An 18,289-nucleotide genomic window follows, 5' to 3' on the forward strand; every position below is an offset into this window, starting at 1 on the left:
GGCAAGCCTCCGAATAAACATCATCAAGCATGTCCAAGACAGGAGGTATCGCCAGAGGCCTGTGCTGGGGTAGTAGAAGAAATTCCCTAAGCCTTTTCTTTGAATCTGAAAAATCCTGGCCTTCCCAATGGAAGTGTTCCCTCAAGGTATGCAAGGTTTCCCCGAATGAGAAATCCTCTGGGGGGGATACAGAAGGAATGGACTGTTCTGCATCAGAATCTTCAAAAGGGGAGTACGAATGCTCCTCTTCATCAGAATGTTCTGAAATAATGAAGCCCTGGTCAGAAGAGGGAGATTCTTCCTCCACTCTGGGTCTCTTGTCCGGTGGGGGTTGTGAACCCCTGATAAGAGTAATTAAATCCTCAGCCATTTTGAGCATCTGCTTTTTAGGCATGGGGCCTGTAGATGGGCCCTGTGCAACAGGCCTCTGGGAGTGCATGGCTGATTTAGACTTAGTAAAGGCCTTGATGGAAAAGGAAGAAGAAGGTCTGAAGACACCATGGGTGGAAGTAGATCTGTCCACATTAAGAGGTTCAACACTCACAGTTGCTTCGGTAGCTGTAGTCAGGGTGTGGGCCGAGGAACCTGCGGTCTCGGGTACAGAGGACACCGCCAGAGAAGCATCGTCGGTAGTCAGGGGCTGTGTAGGCGCCTCACTGAGAACCGGACCACGTGTAGCTGGTCTTCGCGTGGTGTCGGTTGAGACCGCGGGCCTCGCGTGTCGGTCTTTGTCCTTGCGTTTTTTGGACAAAACGGTAGTCGGAGTCTCCGACGACATTTTATAGTTAAAAGCTTTACCAAAAAAGTGCTGGTCGAACTCCGCCCGACGCTTAATAGTGCGTTTATTAAAGGTAGCACAAAAGCAACAGCCCGAGACGTCGTGGTCCGGGCCTAAACAAGGTATACAGAGGGAATGGAAATCCTTATGCGGTATTTGCTTCCCACAAGAAATACAATTGTTAACTTTGTCTGACATCGGTCTGAGGCAAGAAAAGTTTCCCCAATGGGGTACTTAGCTTTAAAGAAGACTTCGGTTTCCAAATTTTCGTTAATTTCAGGAGCTGGCCGACCGGCACTTGCGAACTGCTTCTGCTTCGGGCACCGCGCGGCAAAAAAGACTGAAGAAAATGGCGTCGGCCATGTCTTATATACCCCTGTCGCACTGACGTCAGGGAAGAAGGCGACAACAACCAACGCCGGACCTAGACTTTGGAATTCGGCTGACCGAGGACCCGCCTGACGGCAGGAGAACCCATATGTAAGGACTGCAGCTGTATGCACGATGAACATCCTGAGGTTGTGCAGACTGATATGTGGAAAACAGTGAATCTTTTTTAGACAATCCACCCCCACTGAGGTGCTCAGATCGATTAAGGAATTGAGCCCAGTTTCAGAATTATGCAAGCACAATACCCCCAAGAGGACAAAATCACCAAAAGAGGGGGAGATTGGGGAGTTCATTCCAACTGTGTCACAACCAGTGGCACAACCATTATCAGAATTAAAACTAGACTCTAGTCCTATCTTGTCTGATGAAAAGCAATATGATGGCTCTGTTTTTGAGATTTTTTCATGTAACAACTGTTGTTTTGATGTTGATGAACATTGTGATGTAGATAGTACAAATATTGAAATGTACTGAAAGATTGAAAGTGCAATGATTTCATGATTTACAATTTCTCAGATTTTAATATTACTGATCAACATGTTAGTCTTTTTAAAAGAGGATTTTCTTTTGTTCCTACTTTTAGGTACGATATAGGGAGATTACTCATTAGTTTGAAATTATATTCTAGGCTTCTCAATCTCAGGTTATTCTTTGGGAATAATCATTTACCTGGCAATGACACTAATTTTTATGAGTATGAGTATCAAGAGAAGCAGTGTATTTATTCCACCATATAATCCAGCAATAATGGAGTTTGAGCGCTTTTGTATGCCAACGACTCCACACTTATATCCATCTCAAATAACATTCCTGAACTACACTCTCTGACCCAGCAGGCCCTACTATCCACTGAACAATGGCTCTCTCACAACCTATTGATCCTAAATCCCAAAAAGACCAAACTCCTACTTTTCCCTCCCCGTTCTCTTTCTCATCACAAAACTTCCTTTTTTATTACATCTTCTAACAATACAGACATCCAACCTGACACCTGTACAAAACTCCTAGGGGTCATTATCGATGACAAACTCAAGTTCAACCTACACATACTCCAATGTATAAAAAAAAACAAACCAGAAACAAGGTCTGCTATATCGGAACAAAAAATTCCTAACCCCTGAATCTAGACTTACCCTGGGCCAGGCACTCCTCCTCCCCTCCCTCTTATACGCCGCCCCAGTTCTTACCAATATCCAGGCCTCCACTCTAAACAAACTGGAACAGACTTACCATAAAACAGCCAGATGTATTACTAACTCCCCATACAACTCACACCACTGCACTTCTTTAAACTCTCTTCAATGGCTTGAACTTCCCCAGTTTCTGCTATCTTATCAATTTCATATGCTACACTCTATTCTTTATAAACCCTCCTTCTGTCCATCTCTATCTTCCTTAGTCTCCATCTACATCCCATCATGGACCCTCCATACCTCTAACCAACAATTACTCGATATCTACCACCCAAAAAGGTCAGTAGGCAAACTACTCTACAAACACTCCCTTGCCCATGCTTGGAACAAACTTCCCCTTGACTTGCGTTCAATCTCCCACACTTTAAAAATTAACTAAAAGCTTATTTTCTCAATTCCAGAACCTGCCCTTGCCATGACCCTACCTAGTCTTCCTTCCCTTTATGTACCCTCAAAAGGACCATACTTAGTACCTCATTACACCTTTCTCTCCAATGTGTCTACTATGCATTTGCACAATTTTATACAAACAAAAAAGGTTTATTGTTGACCTTTTGAACTATATCAATGTAAAATTGTTACTTAGCTTCTTTTTAAGGCAGCTTTAACTTTATGCATGTAACCCAACATATGTGAATCATTTTGCTATAACTGCTATTATATCAATATTGTTTAAAATTGTACTTATTTTAAAATGTATTACTGAAGCTTTTCTCCTCGGGTCTCCACTGAAAATGGGCCACAAGTCCAGTTGGACAAACCCGGTTAACAAATATCAATAAATAAATAAAATATAATTGTAGTGCACAGATAAGATGATGTCTAGAACAAGAAACACTGTCTAATAACAATTTAACTAGTGCAGAACAATTTTGTTTGAGACAACTAATACACAGTAACCAATAGAGGGTTTTGAAACTGGACAAGGGTGGGAGGACTGTCATTATGACAAACACCGAGTATGCATGTAAAATGCAAGTGCTATTAAGTGATGCAGCAACCTACGAAAGGTTGTTGAGATTTGATGTACAGAGGGCCTACAAAAAATTGATTGGCAACTTTATGAATTTATGTGTAAGGGGATAATTTCCGATGATGAATATCCTTTCTATTTCTGGTATCCCCAAAATTCATAAGAATGTCAATTCCCCTCCATTTAGGCCCATTGTTGCAGCCAGAGGCACAAAAACTAAACCCCTAGTGTCATATATAGACATCAATTGCAAAAACATATTAGACAAATTACCGCACATTCTCAGGGATTCATGACATTGTCTGGGCTGCATTAGGAAAATTAATGGTGATCTTGTGGATGAGCTTTGGTTTGTCTCAGTTGATGTCATTAATTTATTTTAGGTGATTCCCCACCACACTATTAGAATTTTTTTGGTAAGCGCTTAGCCAAATATAGTAATTTGCATCAGGTAAAGAGAAGTCTGCTAGTGGATTTGTTGGATATAGCATTATTTAACAATTTTATTCTGTTTAATTTAGACATTATAAGCAGATGACTGGGGTTGTGATGTGCGCTAGGTGTGCGCCTATTTATGCCAACCTTGTGTTGGCAGAATGGGAACAGCAATTTGTGTTTAATTCAGTATATAAATCAAAGATTATGACATATTTATGCTATTTGGACAATATACTTATTTTGTGGAAGGGCTCTAAACATGACTTGGAAGAGTTTATTGGTCACTTGAATGAAACAACTGATTTTGTCAAGTTTATAAGTCACATTGATAGAGATAAAATAGAGTTTTTAGATATTCTTTTATATAAGGAAAATGGTCATATCCACTCAAATATTTATTGCAAAAAACATACAGCAACTCTTTTTTACTCTATGAGAGTTGCCATCCCCATTTCCAAAAGAGAAACATGGTCAAGAGGCAGATGATATGAGTTTACATATTGATAAGTCAAGAAACTTGTTTTAATGTTGAACTAATCAAGCTGATTGATATGTTTAAGAACAGAGGATACCCTATGGATTTGTTGGCTAAGTTTAGTAAAGAAATTGAGGAAAGAAGATGCAGTGATTTTAGGCCCATTCTATTGGATGATAGTAGAAGTGATAGTATTATTACAAAATGTAATGATAACAACCCCAGTCAGAATAATTCTATTGGAATGGTGATGGAGTTTATCCCCACAGGAACTAAAGTCAAAAATATTATTCATACTATATGGGATAGTGTTTTTACTCAAGAATTAAAAGATACACTAGGTCCCAAGTCCAAGGTTTATTAATAGTACAGGTTTAAATTTAAAAGACTTGTTAGAAAGAAGCTCTGTTACTACTGTTCAGAACATTTCACGAATGGGAAAATGCGGTACATGCAGTGTGTGCAAATTTATTAATGACGGACCTGTGCAAATACATAGTTACAAAAGAAGTTTAAAATGTCCAGGATATTGTAATTGCAACACTAGCATGGTGGTGTATGTAGCCACATGCTTATCATGTATGGCATTTTATGTTGAGATGACCACGAGGAAATTAAGGCTCCTTATACGTGAACACAACAGGGATATCAAAACAGGAAGTCCACAAATGCTCTATTTAACCACAGTAAGAACTGTAGTAATTACAAAAAGTTTTTATTTTTTGTCATTAACAGGCTACGCAAGGAAGAATCAAATAAAAGAAACAAGCCAGCAACTGGTGGACCGTTCAATGTGGTAGTTTATTAAATAAACTACCACATTGAACGGTCCACCAGTTGCTGGCTTGTTTCTTTTATTTGATACTTCCCTTTGCCGCGCAACTCCTTACGTGCAGGGGACATCATTGCAGTTATACGCAAGGAAGACCCATCAAAAACTAGGTCTGCTTTACAGACATAATAAATACCTTACAAATGCCTTCAGACTCTCCCATGTACAAGCCTTTCTACTTCCCACTCTCCTCTATGCAGCCCCTATTCTTATACACCTCCAATCAAATATTCTTACTAAACTCTAACTTACTTATAACAAAATAGCTTGATTTGCCCACAACCTGTCTTACTGCACCCATCACTGCATCGCACTACGAAATTTGTAGTGGCTGGAATTTCATCATCAAATCCTAATACCACAACTTCTCTTGGCTCATTGAGTTCTACATCAACCTTCTTCTTCTCGTCCTCTCTCCAATCTCATCTAGACCTATACTCCCAAACACTCCCTCCGCAGCTCACAGCAGAACCTTCTCCAAGTGGGTCTACCTGAGAAGACGACAAGCCAAAACAACGGCAACGAGATGACCGACATTGGAAGACCGACAACAGAAATACCCGACAAGTTGAAATCCCTATGCCAAAAATGCTGACATGCGAAATGAGTGCAATAGTGATGAACATTAGGGTTAGGGTGTGGGTAATGTAAGTGTGCGATAGTGACGGACTTTAGGGTTAGGGTGCGGGTAAGGTAAGTGTGCGATAGTGATGGACCTTATGGTTAGGGTTTGGGTTAAGGTTAGTGCATAGATAGTTGTGTATGTAAGGTTTAGTGTAGGTTTATCAAGTTTTTGGTGTGCTTGTGTTGTGTGTGTGTTTTTTGGTACGACAAATTTGTTTTGTTAACTGTCGGGATTGTGCTTTGTTGGGCATGTGAACTTTCCTGTTTCTGCACTTTCGTTTTTTTGGTGTTGGTGATCTCTTTGTCGGCTTTTTGAGCTTTCGGTGTTGTCAGGTAGACCCCTCCAAGTATATAGGCCCATTAAAAATATTGGAAAACTACTTTATAGCTTTTCTATTACAAATGCCTGGAATAAACTATCGTACAGTGTCAGATGTATTACTGAAACAAACACCTTTAAAATAGCATTAAAGACTATTTCCACAAATCATGGACATGACTCTGCTAGGACCCAACATAAGCTACCTCCACTACCACTGAGTGCTGCCCCCTTAGTTAATATCATACCAGACCTATTACGGACCCCTCCTGCTCTCTGTTCTTTCTAACTTCTACTCCTCATACTCTTCCGCTTTTCTACTACACTTTACCAGCATCAACTTTATATATCTTGGTACTTTTTCACCTAATATATTCTTTACTAGTGTTATTTGTCTATATACCTCTTTCCCTCTCTGCAAGGTCACTTCCTAAATGTACTTTTAACTGATCTTACTTTGTTGTTATCAAACAATTTTGCAAGTTGTCCCTGATGATAATATCTCCATCTTACTTGTACTTTTCTCATTTTTCTACAGAATGTGTAAAAAAAAACTAAAGTTATTATGTACAGATTTCCTTAGTTATTCATTGTTCAATTCATATTTTATCTCATTTTATTTCATTTTTTTAGTTGACTTGCAACAAATGTCTGTGCTAATAAATGTCTATGCATTGTAATGCTGGAGCTTTTCTCCTTGGGTCTCTGCTGAAAAAGGGCTTTGCCCAGTCACACCAAACTGGTTAAAAATGTCAGATAAATGAATAAAATGTAAAAAATGAACTTTCTGGAGTGTTTGTGAAGAACAGAAATACTTTTTAAGCATTTTAGTCAGTGCACACAGGATAAGCTCTCTGCAATCGTGTTGGAAAGACAGTAAGGAAGCTCTGCTGAGCACAGTACAAGTCAAGCAGCAACAAAAGAGATCCTATGAAAAACAGTTATAAATTTTAGTCAAAACTACTGAGCTACCTAGATGGAGAAATTAGCTCCAACTAGACCAACTAGTCCTCCTTCCAAGATGGCCACCACACTAGACTAGAAAAGGCTGTTACCAAACAATTTTTAACTGAGAAAGTTAAACATAAGTCAGATTGGCAAACAGTATAAAATGAGCATAAAAATTATTTGAACCTACCTTGAACCTATAATGACAACCAATGAATCCAGTTCTTTCATTTGTAGCACTTTTTTCATGGCTTTTAAAAGGTTGCAGCCCCCACCAGGCTGTAGCTGTTGCACCCACTGTCGTGCTTCATGAAGGCTGTGATGACAACAAGGCAAAACAGCAAATAAAGCTGGGTATATCACATACAGCACTCCACTGACATTTCTCATATTATTTTTATTTCTAAAGTTAAATATGCCTGTATAAAAAATGAGTATGTCTTACTTTTGCTGAGTAATAATTGCTACAATAAAAATCATAGTAAACATTTTATGCTTGCTGAATCAAAACTGGTCATTTGCTTACCAATATAAAGCAGTCACCTTCACAATGTTCTGAAATGATACTGCTCTGCATTCTGTTGGTCTGTTTAATTTCTGAAGACAAATGTTGGCAAAATATTCCACCAACTACAATATTTACATTTTGAATTAAGGAAGTTCTAGCAGTGGCGGCTCGGCTCATCCCATTGGACTGCTGCCCCCCCAGCAAGAAAAGAAAAATAAAGAACATTTTATTTTTTAAAATAATTTTTTTTCTTTTTGTTATATACAGTACTACTGTATACTGCTGGCTGGCCGCTTACTTAACTGCGAGTCTGACTGACTTGTTGAAATCCTGGAACTGCGCATGCTCGGCAAGTTCCGGGTTTTAAAAAAAAATGGTTTCTGTAAATCCGGACAGCTGTAAAAGCAGTCAGGATTAAGGAGAGAAGACATCAGTGTGATGCCCAAAAGTCTATGCGGTTTGTAACCACACAGAAATGGAAGGGGTTTGGACTGTAATGTCCGCAGTCACATATGCAACATGGATGGGCTGAATGGTTATTGATTGATTCTCACTCTCTTCCCGCACTTTGCGTGCTGGGAAAAGAGTAAGAAACCATCAGTAGCAGATAGTTCTTAACTTCTTTGGACTTTGTTTTACAGCATTCGGCATTAGGTTCATAGGTTCATAGGTTCATACTAGGCTATCTGCCCTAGGGCATTTATAAGCCTAGCCAGAGTATGTTTGGCTTTCGCCACCCATTTTAAATTAATTTTGCTATGCCCTTTTTCGAGGTTAGTATACTGTGCCTCTGTCTAACAGTGACACAGAAGTGATACCCGGGGTAAACCTATGATCTCCCATCCACTCATCAAGATTCCTCTTGAAGAGAGTCAATGAGGGACTCTGCCTAACCTGGACTGGGATTTTATTCCATAGTGAAGGGAGCCTCTGGGTTATGAATCTGTCCCTCCAGCATGTCCTATTTATTTCAGTGCTGAGGTTCAAGTCTCTCGGCGTGTAGCTCGATGGGATTTGGATTTTTTGAGGCGCAGCATGTCCCTTAATTCGGGTTGGACATGGCCTTATACGTCAGGCACAGGTCACCTCTGAGCAGTCGGTATGCCACTGAGTAGAGCTGGAGTTTCTTTAACCGGGCAGCATATGGCATCTGTTTGAGCCCTTTGATCCTCTTGGTGAGGTACTTTTGGGGTCTTTCCAGTTGCTGCAGGTGTTTGGTAAGGTACATCCCAAAAGGGGCATTGTACTCGATTATGGGCCTGATGAGGGATGAGTAAAGAGGCATGATGACCTCCATTAATCTAGATGTGAATCCCTTCATGATTAGGTGGGCTATATAAAATGTTTTTCTAACCACTTTGGCCACGTGGTTGTCAAATGAGAGATTGCTATCAACTTGGGTCCCCAGGTCCCTAATGACTTCTTCTGTACTTAATGGATTACCACCTATGTGGTAATTTGTGTGCACTTTGTTTTTGCCAAAGGGGATGACTATACACTTTTTGGCATTTAGCTTGAGGCCATGGCTCTGGCTCATGGCTCTATTAAGGATACGATATTGAGATTATCCTAATCCAACATCGTTCGACCAGACTGACACACTGGTGAAAGAAGGCACTAAGCTGACAGCTGAGTGAACTCACATTATAATCATTTGGCAAACTGAAATGTGTGATTGTGGATGCATAAAATTTCTTGCATCAGTATTATGATGTAAGCAACTTGTTTAGGTTCTAATGGAGGCAGCTTACTTTGCTGACATTTCAGAATGTTTTTCATGCATTACTGCAGATGTTTTTCTTGCAGTGAAATAAGTCTTTTAACTCTAGTGACACTTAACCAATACACATCTACATCTTTGAGTTGTCGGTTCTGTTTTCTGCACTTAGTGCACTATATACAAAGCATGGCAGTTTCTGGTATACAATGGAGAGTGTTTTGGCATTAACATAGCCAGACCTTGAGCTGAACCATGTTACTGTTGATGTTACCGGTGTTGACGTAGGCTGTTTTTATATCTATTGTAAATAACTGTAATGAGGGTGTGGTCCAGAAATGTGGATATATAACTACACAGAATAGCAGGAGAAACAGCTAAATGTACCTCAGTAGTCCAAGTAAACGCAAAACAAAATAAACCAAGGAACAAACGTCCACATGAAGGAGAGTTTATTCACAAGCATTGGAGTACTTGAAAAAGAGTTTTTGGACTTGAAAGCTTGTGAATAAACTCTCCTTCGTGTGGACATTTGTGCATTGGTTTATTTTGTTTTTGATATATGACTACAAAAATGGAAATTGGCTCCTCCATTCCTAAATTACAAGTGCTTGAATCAGATAAAAGGAAAACCTACTGATATATTTCAGGGCATTGGGTTTTGCCCCCCCCCCTCTTTTTATCTTTCTAATGCCTTCAATTTTAAAAAACATGCAAGGGACAAATGATCATTAATGACTGGCCATTGCATGGCATTCGTTCTTAATTGCCATAACACTTCATGTATTTCTAACTGTAAATGCCATGGTCCACCTCTTGGGTTAATTAATAATTACTCTAAAATCACAAATTTAAAAGTATGGCCTGGAAAACCTGGGACATTTTGTCTAAAATAAAGTAGAAACTTTATGATGATGAGTTATTGATGGTCACTATTGACATATATGACTTATTCTTGGTCATGCCACATGAACAGGGATTGGAGAGGTTCTCTGACGATTTGGTCACTAACACTGATTTTGATTATAATACTACAGGTACTTTAAGAACATGCATGAAAATGGTTAGAAAATAATTTATTTGGTCTTTGAGGGGCAACTTTTTAGGCAAACACAAGGGGTGGCAATGGGGGCCTGTTGCGCCCCAGTATTTGCAAACATTGGGTTGTCCCAGTGGGAGAATCTTTATATCCTTGGTTCCATTTACAGATAATCCTGGGCACTGTATGGACGCTATTTGGATGATATTTTATTATTCTGGAAGGATGGGATGGAAAAATTGCAAGAGTTTTTTGTATAAACAACACAACCACCTTTTTGAAATTTACTATGGTAGTTGACAAGGATAGATTGAATTATTTAGATGTTACACTTAAAAGGACTCTGATCATAAACTTTGTTCATCCTTGTTATATAGAAAACCTACTTATTCCAACTCTTTGCTGAATTTCAGCAGATGGCACCCCATCCACCTGAAGAAATCTCTTGTAAAGGGTCAATACATCAGATTGGCTAGGATGATATCTGGCTGAGATGACTTTTTAAGTGAATGTACAGTGCTGCAGCATATGTTCGTTCAGAGAGGTTACCCTGAAGTATTTATTAAGAACATCGTGGATGAAGTAAAGTTCAAGAGAAGGGAGGGTGTGTATCACAGCTTGTTGAGTACTGACCACAACTTATTGGAAGGAAGGGACAACATGACTGAACCTGGGTTTGGAAGCGTGATGGTATTACCATAGAATACCAAATTCTATGACATTAGAGACATCATTTATAAGCACTAGAATATTTTTAGTCTGGACCCAGGGGCAGCTACTACCCTAGGTATGACACCGAAGATAGTCTACAAGAAAGAGGTGTCTTTTAAGGGATTACTGGAAAGGACAAACTCCCTGAATGAGACTGGAGGTAGTTACAAATGTGGTAGATGCCCCCAATGCAGACACATGTTGGACACAAAAGGTGTCACTATTAGAAACTTTGGAAAAATTAGACCAAAGAAAAAAATATTATTGTTACTCTACAGGGGTGGTATATCTTGGGTTGTGCCAGGCCTGTGATGGGTTCTAAGTCGAGAAAACCAAGAGGGCCTTCAAACAGAGAATTTACCAACATTGTTATGACATAGCCAACAAAAATGTAAATAATGCTTTATATAGGCATATACAATAATTTTCTGACAATTTTTTCAAGTTTTCTGTTATAGATCATGTAGATCTGGGACAAAGAGATTAATAGATGACTACTTGGAATTTTTTGAGATGAAATGGCAGGTCAGAGTAAATTCTACATGTTTCCTGGTTTGAATGATAAAATAACACTTTCCCCTTTTTTAAAACTTAAAACCATGTATTTAATATAATTAGTCATGTAACTGTTTTATTTGTATGTAAGGTTACTGTGCTATTTATTGCCAGCAGGTTAATAGTTAACCTAGTTTTAAACTTTGTAGCAGGGGTGGGGACTACTGTGTATTAACCAGTTATGACTGAGTTGTGTATTTATATGACACCAAGTTTTCAATTAATTCTGAAGAAGTCTGTGTACAAGAAAGATGAAATAGTTAAATAAATTCTTTTACTTGGATCATTGCTGCTGTCTTGGAGTTGGTTCACTCATTTTTTGCTGTTTCAAAGAATGTATATACATATATTTGTTAATATTTATGTATTGATGAAAGTGAGTGATTTTAAAAATTGATTTTGTATTTATGGTTATATCGTAGAATATTTTAATTGCTACTTAATGATTTATGTGTGACTAGAGGGAATATGATTGGCTGTATGCTCTTTGGGTGGTACTATTTAAGTGCATTTTTTTCCTGGCCTATGCATCTTGATAAAGTCTCTGATTTGTCAGAGATGAAAGTGCTTGTGTTTGAATTTCTGGATCATTGCTTATTAAAGAATGTATTGCTGGCCAGTCCGTGTGGTTTCTGTTTCTAGAGGCTTGGTTATTTTTATCTGGTTGGTGTGTTTTCGCTGCAGTTTGTCGTTTGTACACTAAAGCGCAAACTAGCCTCTTGTTATAATAAAGTTGCAAAATTTGCTACCAAAGCTATGTGTAGAACCCACTATTGTGAGGCCTTAAAAACAACTAAACTGGCTAGAATTAAACTATTTCACATTCTCTCAGGTACTTCGCGGTGGTGGTGCTGCGGTAGCATTGTCGCCTCACAGCAAGACGTTGTCCCGTTCGATTCTCAACTAGAGCGTCTTCTGTGGAGACATACGTGAATGGGTATACCTTCGTTGAAGGTTGTCCATTAGGGCTGGCAACTCAGCACGTAAAAATCAACTGCCAATCATTAGCGAACCGGAGTTCCGCTGTGGCGACCCCTAACCGGGAAAAGCCGAAAGGCACAACAACAAAACATTCTCTCAGGTACTTATTGCCCATAAACAAATATATTACCACCAAAACTGCCCAGTATTAAAAAGTAGACTTCTGCCTTATACTCCTGCGAGCTATCTCCTGTCCACAACAGGAAGCCTGGGAGGAGGAAGGCACAGGGCAGTCCCTCTATAAACCCATGTAGGATAGCCCTGGCAAAGCCTGCCCTGGCCCTGGAAGTAACATCCAACTTAGAATGCTTAGTGAAACTATGAACAGAGGACCGAATAGTAGTCTCATGGATGGAGTTAGTATCTAGACCCTTGAAAAAAGCACCAAAGGAGGCAACTACCCTAGTAGAATGTGCCTTTACTGACAAGGAAAGCCATTTTCCATGAAAAGAATAACAAAAAGAAATTGCTTTAAAAATCCAGGAGGAGATGGTTTGCTTAGGAACAGCCAAACACAAAGTATTGGGATGAAATGAAACAAAAAGCTGCACAGATTTATGAATCACTTTAGTTTTATCCAAATAATATATCAGCTGTCTATGCAACTCTTGGGTGTGAAGAACCTTTTCACTAGCAGACTGTGGAGAAGAAAAAAAGGAAGGAAGATTAATAGACTGATTAAGGGACCACCTTGGGGATAAAAGGATTATTATGAAGAGACATCCTGTCTCTGTGGAAAACTAAGAAAGGAGGAACAACCATGAGTGTCAGTCAGACAATCTCTTGGCTGAAGTTTTAGCCAAAAGAAGAGCAGTCTTCCAAGCACAATGTTGTAAGAAAGCTGAAGAAGCAGTCTCAAAAGGAGACTGAGTTAATTTTTCAAGGACAAAACTGGGTCCCAGAAAGGTAGAATAGGCTTCTTGGAAGGCCTGATATGAAGGAAACCTTTAAAAAAATGTTTTACTGTAAATCTAGAGGATAGAGGAGGAGTCAAAGGCAGACGTGCAGAAATTGCTTACATGTGAGCTTTAACTGAAGAATATACTGACCCAGCATAAAATAGATTGTATGAATAAGAGAAAAACAGAGGAACCTATGAACTTCAACAGATAGAGGATCTTGATGGCTAGAGAGGCACCAGACAGAAAATCACTTCCATTTGGACATATATGATTTCCTGGTAGTGGATTTCCTGGCCTCCAGTAGAAGCTGAAGCACATCCTCAGAAAAGAGGTTCTTGAAAGACATCAAAACCCTATCACCCACAATGTCAGTTGAAGTGTGGACAAGTGAGGATGAATAAGAGATCCATTGTATTGTAAAAGATACACATGGTGAGGTACCTTGTACTGATTGCCCCTGGCCAAGTGAGGAAAAAAGGGGAAGCAATTCTGTTTGAGCCAAAAGGCAAGATTTTGGAAGAATCCTTCCTGATCATGTGCAGGACTCATGGTAACAGAGGAAGGGGAGGGGAGGCATACAGAAACATCCCCTTCCAAGCACAATACAGGGCATCCAATTTTCCAGCCAGATGACTTAGGACTCGAACAGAACAGAGGAAGTTGTCTGTTCAGGCTTGAGGCAAAAAGATCTACCTGAGGAATACCCCACCAATGAGCAATGTCCAGGAACACATCTCTATAAAGGCTCACTTTGTGAGCTTGTGTGCTGGACCTGCTCAAGGAGCCTGCCAGTAGATTGTGCTGCAAGGGAATGTAAACCACCTGAAGAGTCACTTAATACTAGATAGCTAAATCCCAGACCTGCAGAGACAGCCTGCAAAGAAGATAAGACTTTGTGCTCCCTGACTCGTTGACATACCATATCACTGTGGTATTATCTGTGAAAACTTTGAGGGGCCCAGGATGAAACAGGGAATGCCTGAAGAGCCAGAAGCAGAACCCTCATCTCTTTTATACTGAAGTAGTCTAACCTCTAATGAGGAGGCCCGAGATCTTGAACCTTGAGGAGGCACCCGACCTCCTGTCTGTGGCATCTGTAAAGAGTCTTGATTTGGAACTGGAGCTTGAAAGGAAGCCCTGGGCTAATTGAAAGCTGATGAATCCTTAACTTGAAGCTCAAGCTTGAGACAGGGAAAAAAGATACTGGGAAATCCTGGGAGTGGTAATGTTGAAGCCACACTGACTTGATCTACCACTGAAGTTTCTTCATATGGAGCCTGGCAAGAGGGAGCATGGAAATGGTGAAAGACATGAACCAGAAAACCCTGAGAAATTCCCTGGCTGCAACAGATGCCACAGGAAGAAGGGACTGGAAAAAAGCAATTAGAAACAAAGCCTTGGGGGCAGGCAGAGATGCCAGCATGAAAACTGCCTGAAGTCTACAGACAAGGAAACATACGATTCTGGGAATGTGTCAGAACTGATTTCTGAAAGTTTATGGTGAACTCCAGACTATGTAATAGGGAAGTAGTAAAATTAAGATTCTGAAACAGTGTTGGAGGAGGAAGCTTAAACAAGCAAATCATCCAGATGGGGAAAGATCTGAATTTCTTGAATCCTGCAAAAAAGCAATGACAGGAGCAAGACATTTGGTGAATATCCTTAGAGAAGTAGAGAGGCCAAAGCAGAAAACAGAAAATGCAAGTAAGAGACAGACACGTAATAATTTCCTAAAGAGAGGTTGGATGGGTATGTGAAGGTTGGCATCCTTGAGATCCAGAGACACCAGAAAGGCTAGGATAGAAGAAGAGGGAATAATATCTGCAGAGATAACATCTAAAAGGAAGGAATCTTGAAAAAGGTGTTCAACCGACAAAGATCCAGAATTGATCTCCAAGTGCTCGCCTTTCATGAGATCAGAAACATTCTGGAATAAAATCCCTTCCCTACCTGGACAGGAGACATAGATTGAATGGTGGCCTGAGGCAAAACAGAGTGAAGAACTTCAGGGAAATGAGAAAGCTGTTCTTAAGGAGGTTGAGGAACACATTAAAAGGAAGAAAGGGATTTCCAAACTATGAAATACCCCTGATGGTCAACAGAAAGAACCCAAGAATCTGAAGTGATCTGTGGCCAATTTGAAAGAGACAGGGATAGATGGAGGGACAAAGGAACTTAGCCAAGGGCAGGAGGAAGTAAACTGTCAAAAAGAACACTGCTTACCCTGAAAAGCAGATTTCAAGGAGGCAGACGTCTGAGCAGACTTAGCAGAAGGCACATGCCCAGGACCCTTCTTGTCCTTAGGAGGAGAGTGAGATTGCCTATGAACAAAAGCAGACAGAGGGATAATTCATCTGAAATTTGGGAATGGGAGAAATAAAAATATGTCACAGTTCCTGCAAGGCTTTACCCTTGTCCTAGATAGACTTGAAAAGTTAGCTGCAGCAGACCCAAAAAGATTTTTATCATCCAAAGGAGCATCCAAATGTTTGGCCTTAATGTAATCAGGTAAAACCTGAAGATGAAGCCAAGCATAACCAAAGGCATCAGCCCTAGAAGAGGCATCAGCTGCATCATACCTGCATTTGACTGACTGGCAGGCAACTTGAGAAGTAGAACCCAGCAGGGAAAGGGATGAAGCCTTCCCCTCAGAGTCAAGAAGGTCAGAAACCACCTTACAAACCTGAGAAAGGATGGCCAAAACATACCCAGTCATATCTGTCTGGTAGTCGATGGTCCTAAAGGATAAGGTGGCAGCAGTGTAAACTTTTTTGCCCACCCTTCCCATAGGCCTACGATCCTTATTAGAAGGCAACAGCTTGGTAGGTGGAGATAACTTGGATGGCTTATCAGAGGAGACTGACACTAGAAAAGGGTCAGCAGAAGGACATTTACAAAGAACTTTGCACTCCTCAGGCACTTTATAGAGGCTATCTGCTTCTTAGGTGCAGGGGGCTGAGAGTTAGGGGCTACAGATATCGCTGAAAAAGTATCCAGGAGAGCAGCCAGAACAGCAGATGGCTTAGCAGACACCATCTGTAGGAGCTCATAATATCTTTTCTGTATCTCAGAGAATCTCAGTTACCGGAGAATAATCCCACTTAAAATAATCCATCAAATGGGCAATGGTATCCCAAAGCAGAGTTCCTCCAAGGGGAATATGGACTTAGTAGTCCAAGAGAGAAGGGATTTGGGAAGAGTAAGTCATGGATTCTTCCCCTGAATCCAGATCCTCATCCAAGGAATCCAATTCCCTGGACCTCTTGAGTGGAGTGGAGTGAAGTGGAGTGGAAGACCAGGGAAGAAAAGGCAAGGGATGAAAGGGTTCCACCATGAGCCAACAGCTTAAACTTTGGTTCTCCAGGTAAATGCACAAGGAGGAGAGATGACTAAAAGGGGTCTTAGGCACAAATGCCTGGCAGACAAAGCACTGTGTATGGTTATGAGAAGCACTGGTTGTGATGGTCTTTATGGGGAATCTGCCTCCCACACATTTTCCCTTTCTAGATGACATGAACACAATAACCACAAAAAAAAATAATAATAAGAGAAAAAGAAGAAACCACAATGGGGAACTTATCTGTAAACACAGTTTGGTGACCAGCAGAGCAGAAGGATGTTCAGGCCAACATTCAACAATCAGACTGGTGGCAAAGAAATTCTGAGTATCTGCATCTGTACATCACTTTTATGCTTTACATCATGTGTGGGGAGCATACATGTGCCATATGGTGCCTATTACAGTTAAAGGCTTTGGTATACTGGCCAGACAATGGGCTATCCTTGGTAGGAGATCCCTTTAGTAAAGAATATTGCAACAGTAATATGTAAGGACATCTTCTCTTAATTTGTGATCATTTAAGATACCTAGATGGAATATATTTTTAGTGAATTGACCCACATCTGTAATGAACTCATCCTGAGATCCAGAAAGGGCTGCTACCAGCATAAAGCCAAAAATCAGTAATTTTCCAGTTAGGAGTCTCAATTTCTGATTCAGGGGCGGCCATGGTGGTGCAGCGGTAAGCGTTGCCACCTCACAGAAAGAGGTTCTCTGGTTCAATCCTCGGCTGGGGTGCCTTCTGTGCGGAGTCTGCATGTCCTCCCTGTGGTCAGGTGGGTTTCCTCAGGGTGCCCCAGTTTCCTCCCACATCCCAAAGACATGGTGTAGGTGGATTGGACACTCTAAATTGGCCCTAGATGTGAGTGCGTGTGTGTGCCTTCTGTGGAAGGTTGGGCACCGGGCTGGCAACTCAACACCGTAAAACTCCACTGCCAATTATGAGAGGACAGGTGATCCGCTGTGGCGACCCCTAACTGGGAAAAGCCGAAAGAAGAAGAAATCTCAATTTCTGATTCAGAGACAGGCCCTCCACAGTAATTCTATACAGTCTGTAAAATCAGCAAGGTGGACCATCACCTCGACTGAGCTACAGGCTGATGAGGCACTCTAGGTGAGTAGTCTATGCTAATTAGTCATCAGCTCTCCTATAGAAATGCCCGTGGAAAGGCATTTACACAGCTTAGTAAGAAAATGATTCAGCTGTAAGTTAGCGCAGCTGGCAGAGTTAATTAATTTGACCAAAATTCCCTGTTCATTCACTCATTAATTTCACTCCGTGAAATCACATTAGAGATTAAGTGCCAGAGCGTTAAGAAGACAAGTAGTCATAGGAAATGTGTGTGTGTGTGTGTGTGTGTGTGTGTGTGTGTGTGTGTGTGTGTGTGTGTGTGTGTGTGTGTGTGTGTGCATGTGTGTGTCTCTCTTTCTCTGCCTGAGTGGTCGTGTGTGTGTGGGTGGGGAGTTAGTAAGTGGTGAGTGTGTCTGTGAGTGATTGGGTCTATATTATATGTTTGAAGTTTAAAAACTTTGAATGTTAAATAACCGAATTTAAATGTTCGAAAT

The 18,289-nt window shown here is 40.5% G+C and overlaps 1 protein-coding gene across 3 annotated transcripts in view; it reads right to left on the minus strand.

The window, feature by feature from the left end:
* VWA3A (von Willebrand factor A domain containing 3A) overlaps positions 1 to 18,289 on the minus strand; it is a 2,208,650-nt gene that overhangs the window by 1,642,194 nt on the left and 548,167 nt on the right. For all 3 annotated transcript variants that reach the window (XM_044089639.1, XM_044089638.1, XM_044089640.1), the window contains one exon: positions 7,161 to 7,286. In XM_044089639.1, the coding sequence (XP_043945574.1) occupies positions 7,161 to 7,286 (126 nt within the window). The remainder of the gene's footprint in view (positions 1 to 7,160; positions 7,287 to 18,289) is intronic.

Source organism: Protopterus annectens, chromosome 12.part0, assembly GCF_019279795.1.
Source record: "Protopterus annectens isolate FY-2018-M chromosome 12.part0, PAN1.0, whole genome shotgun sequence".
Taxonomy (NCBI): Eukaryota; Metazoa; Chordata; order Ceratodontiformes; family Protopteridae; genus Protopterus; species Protopterus annectens.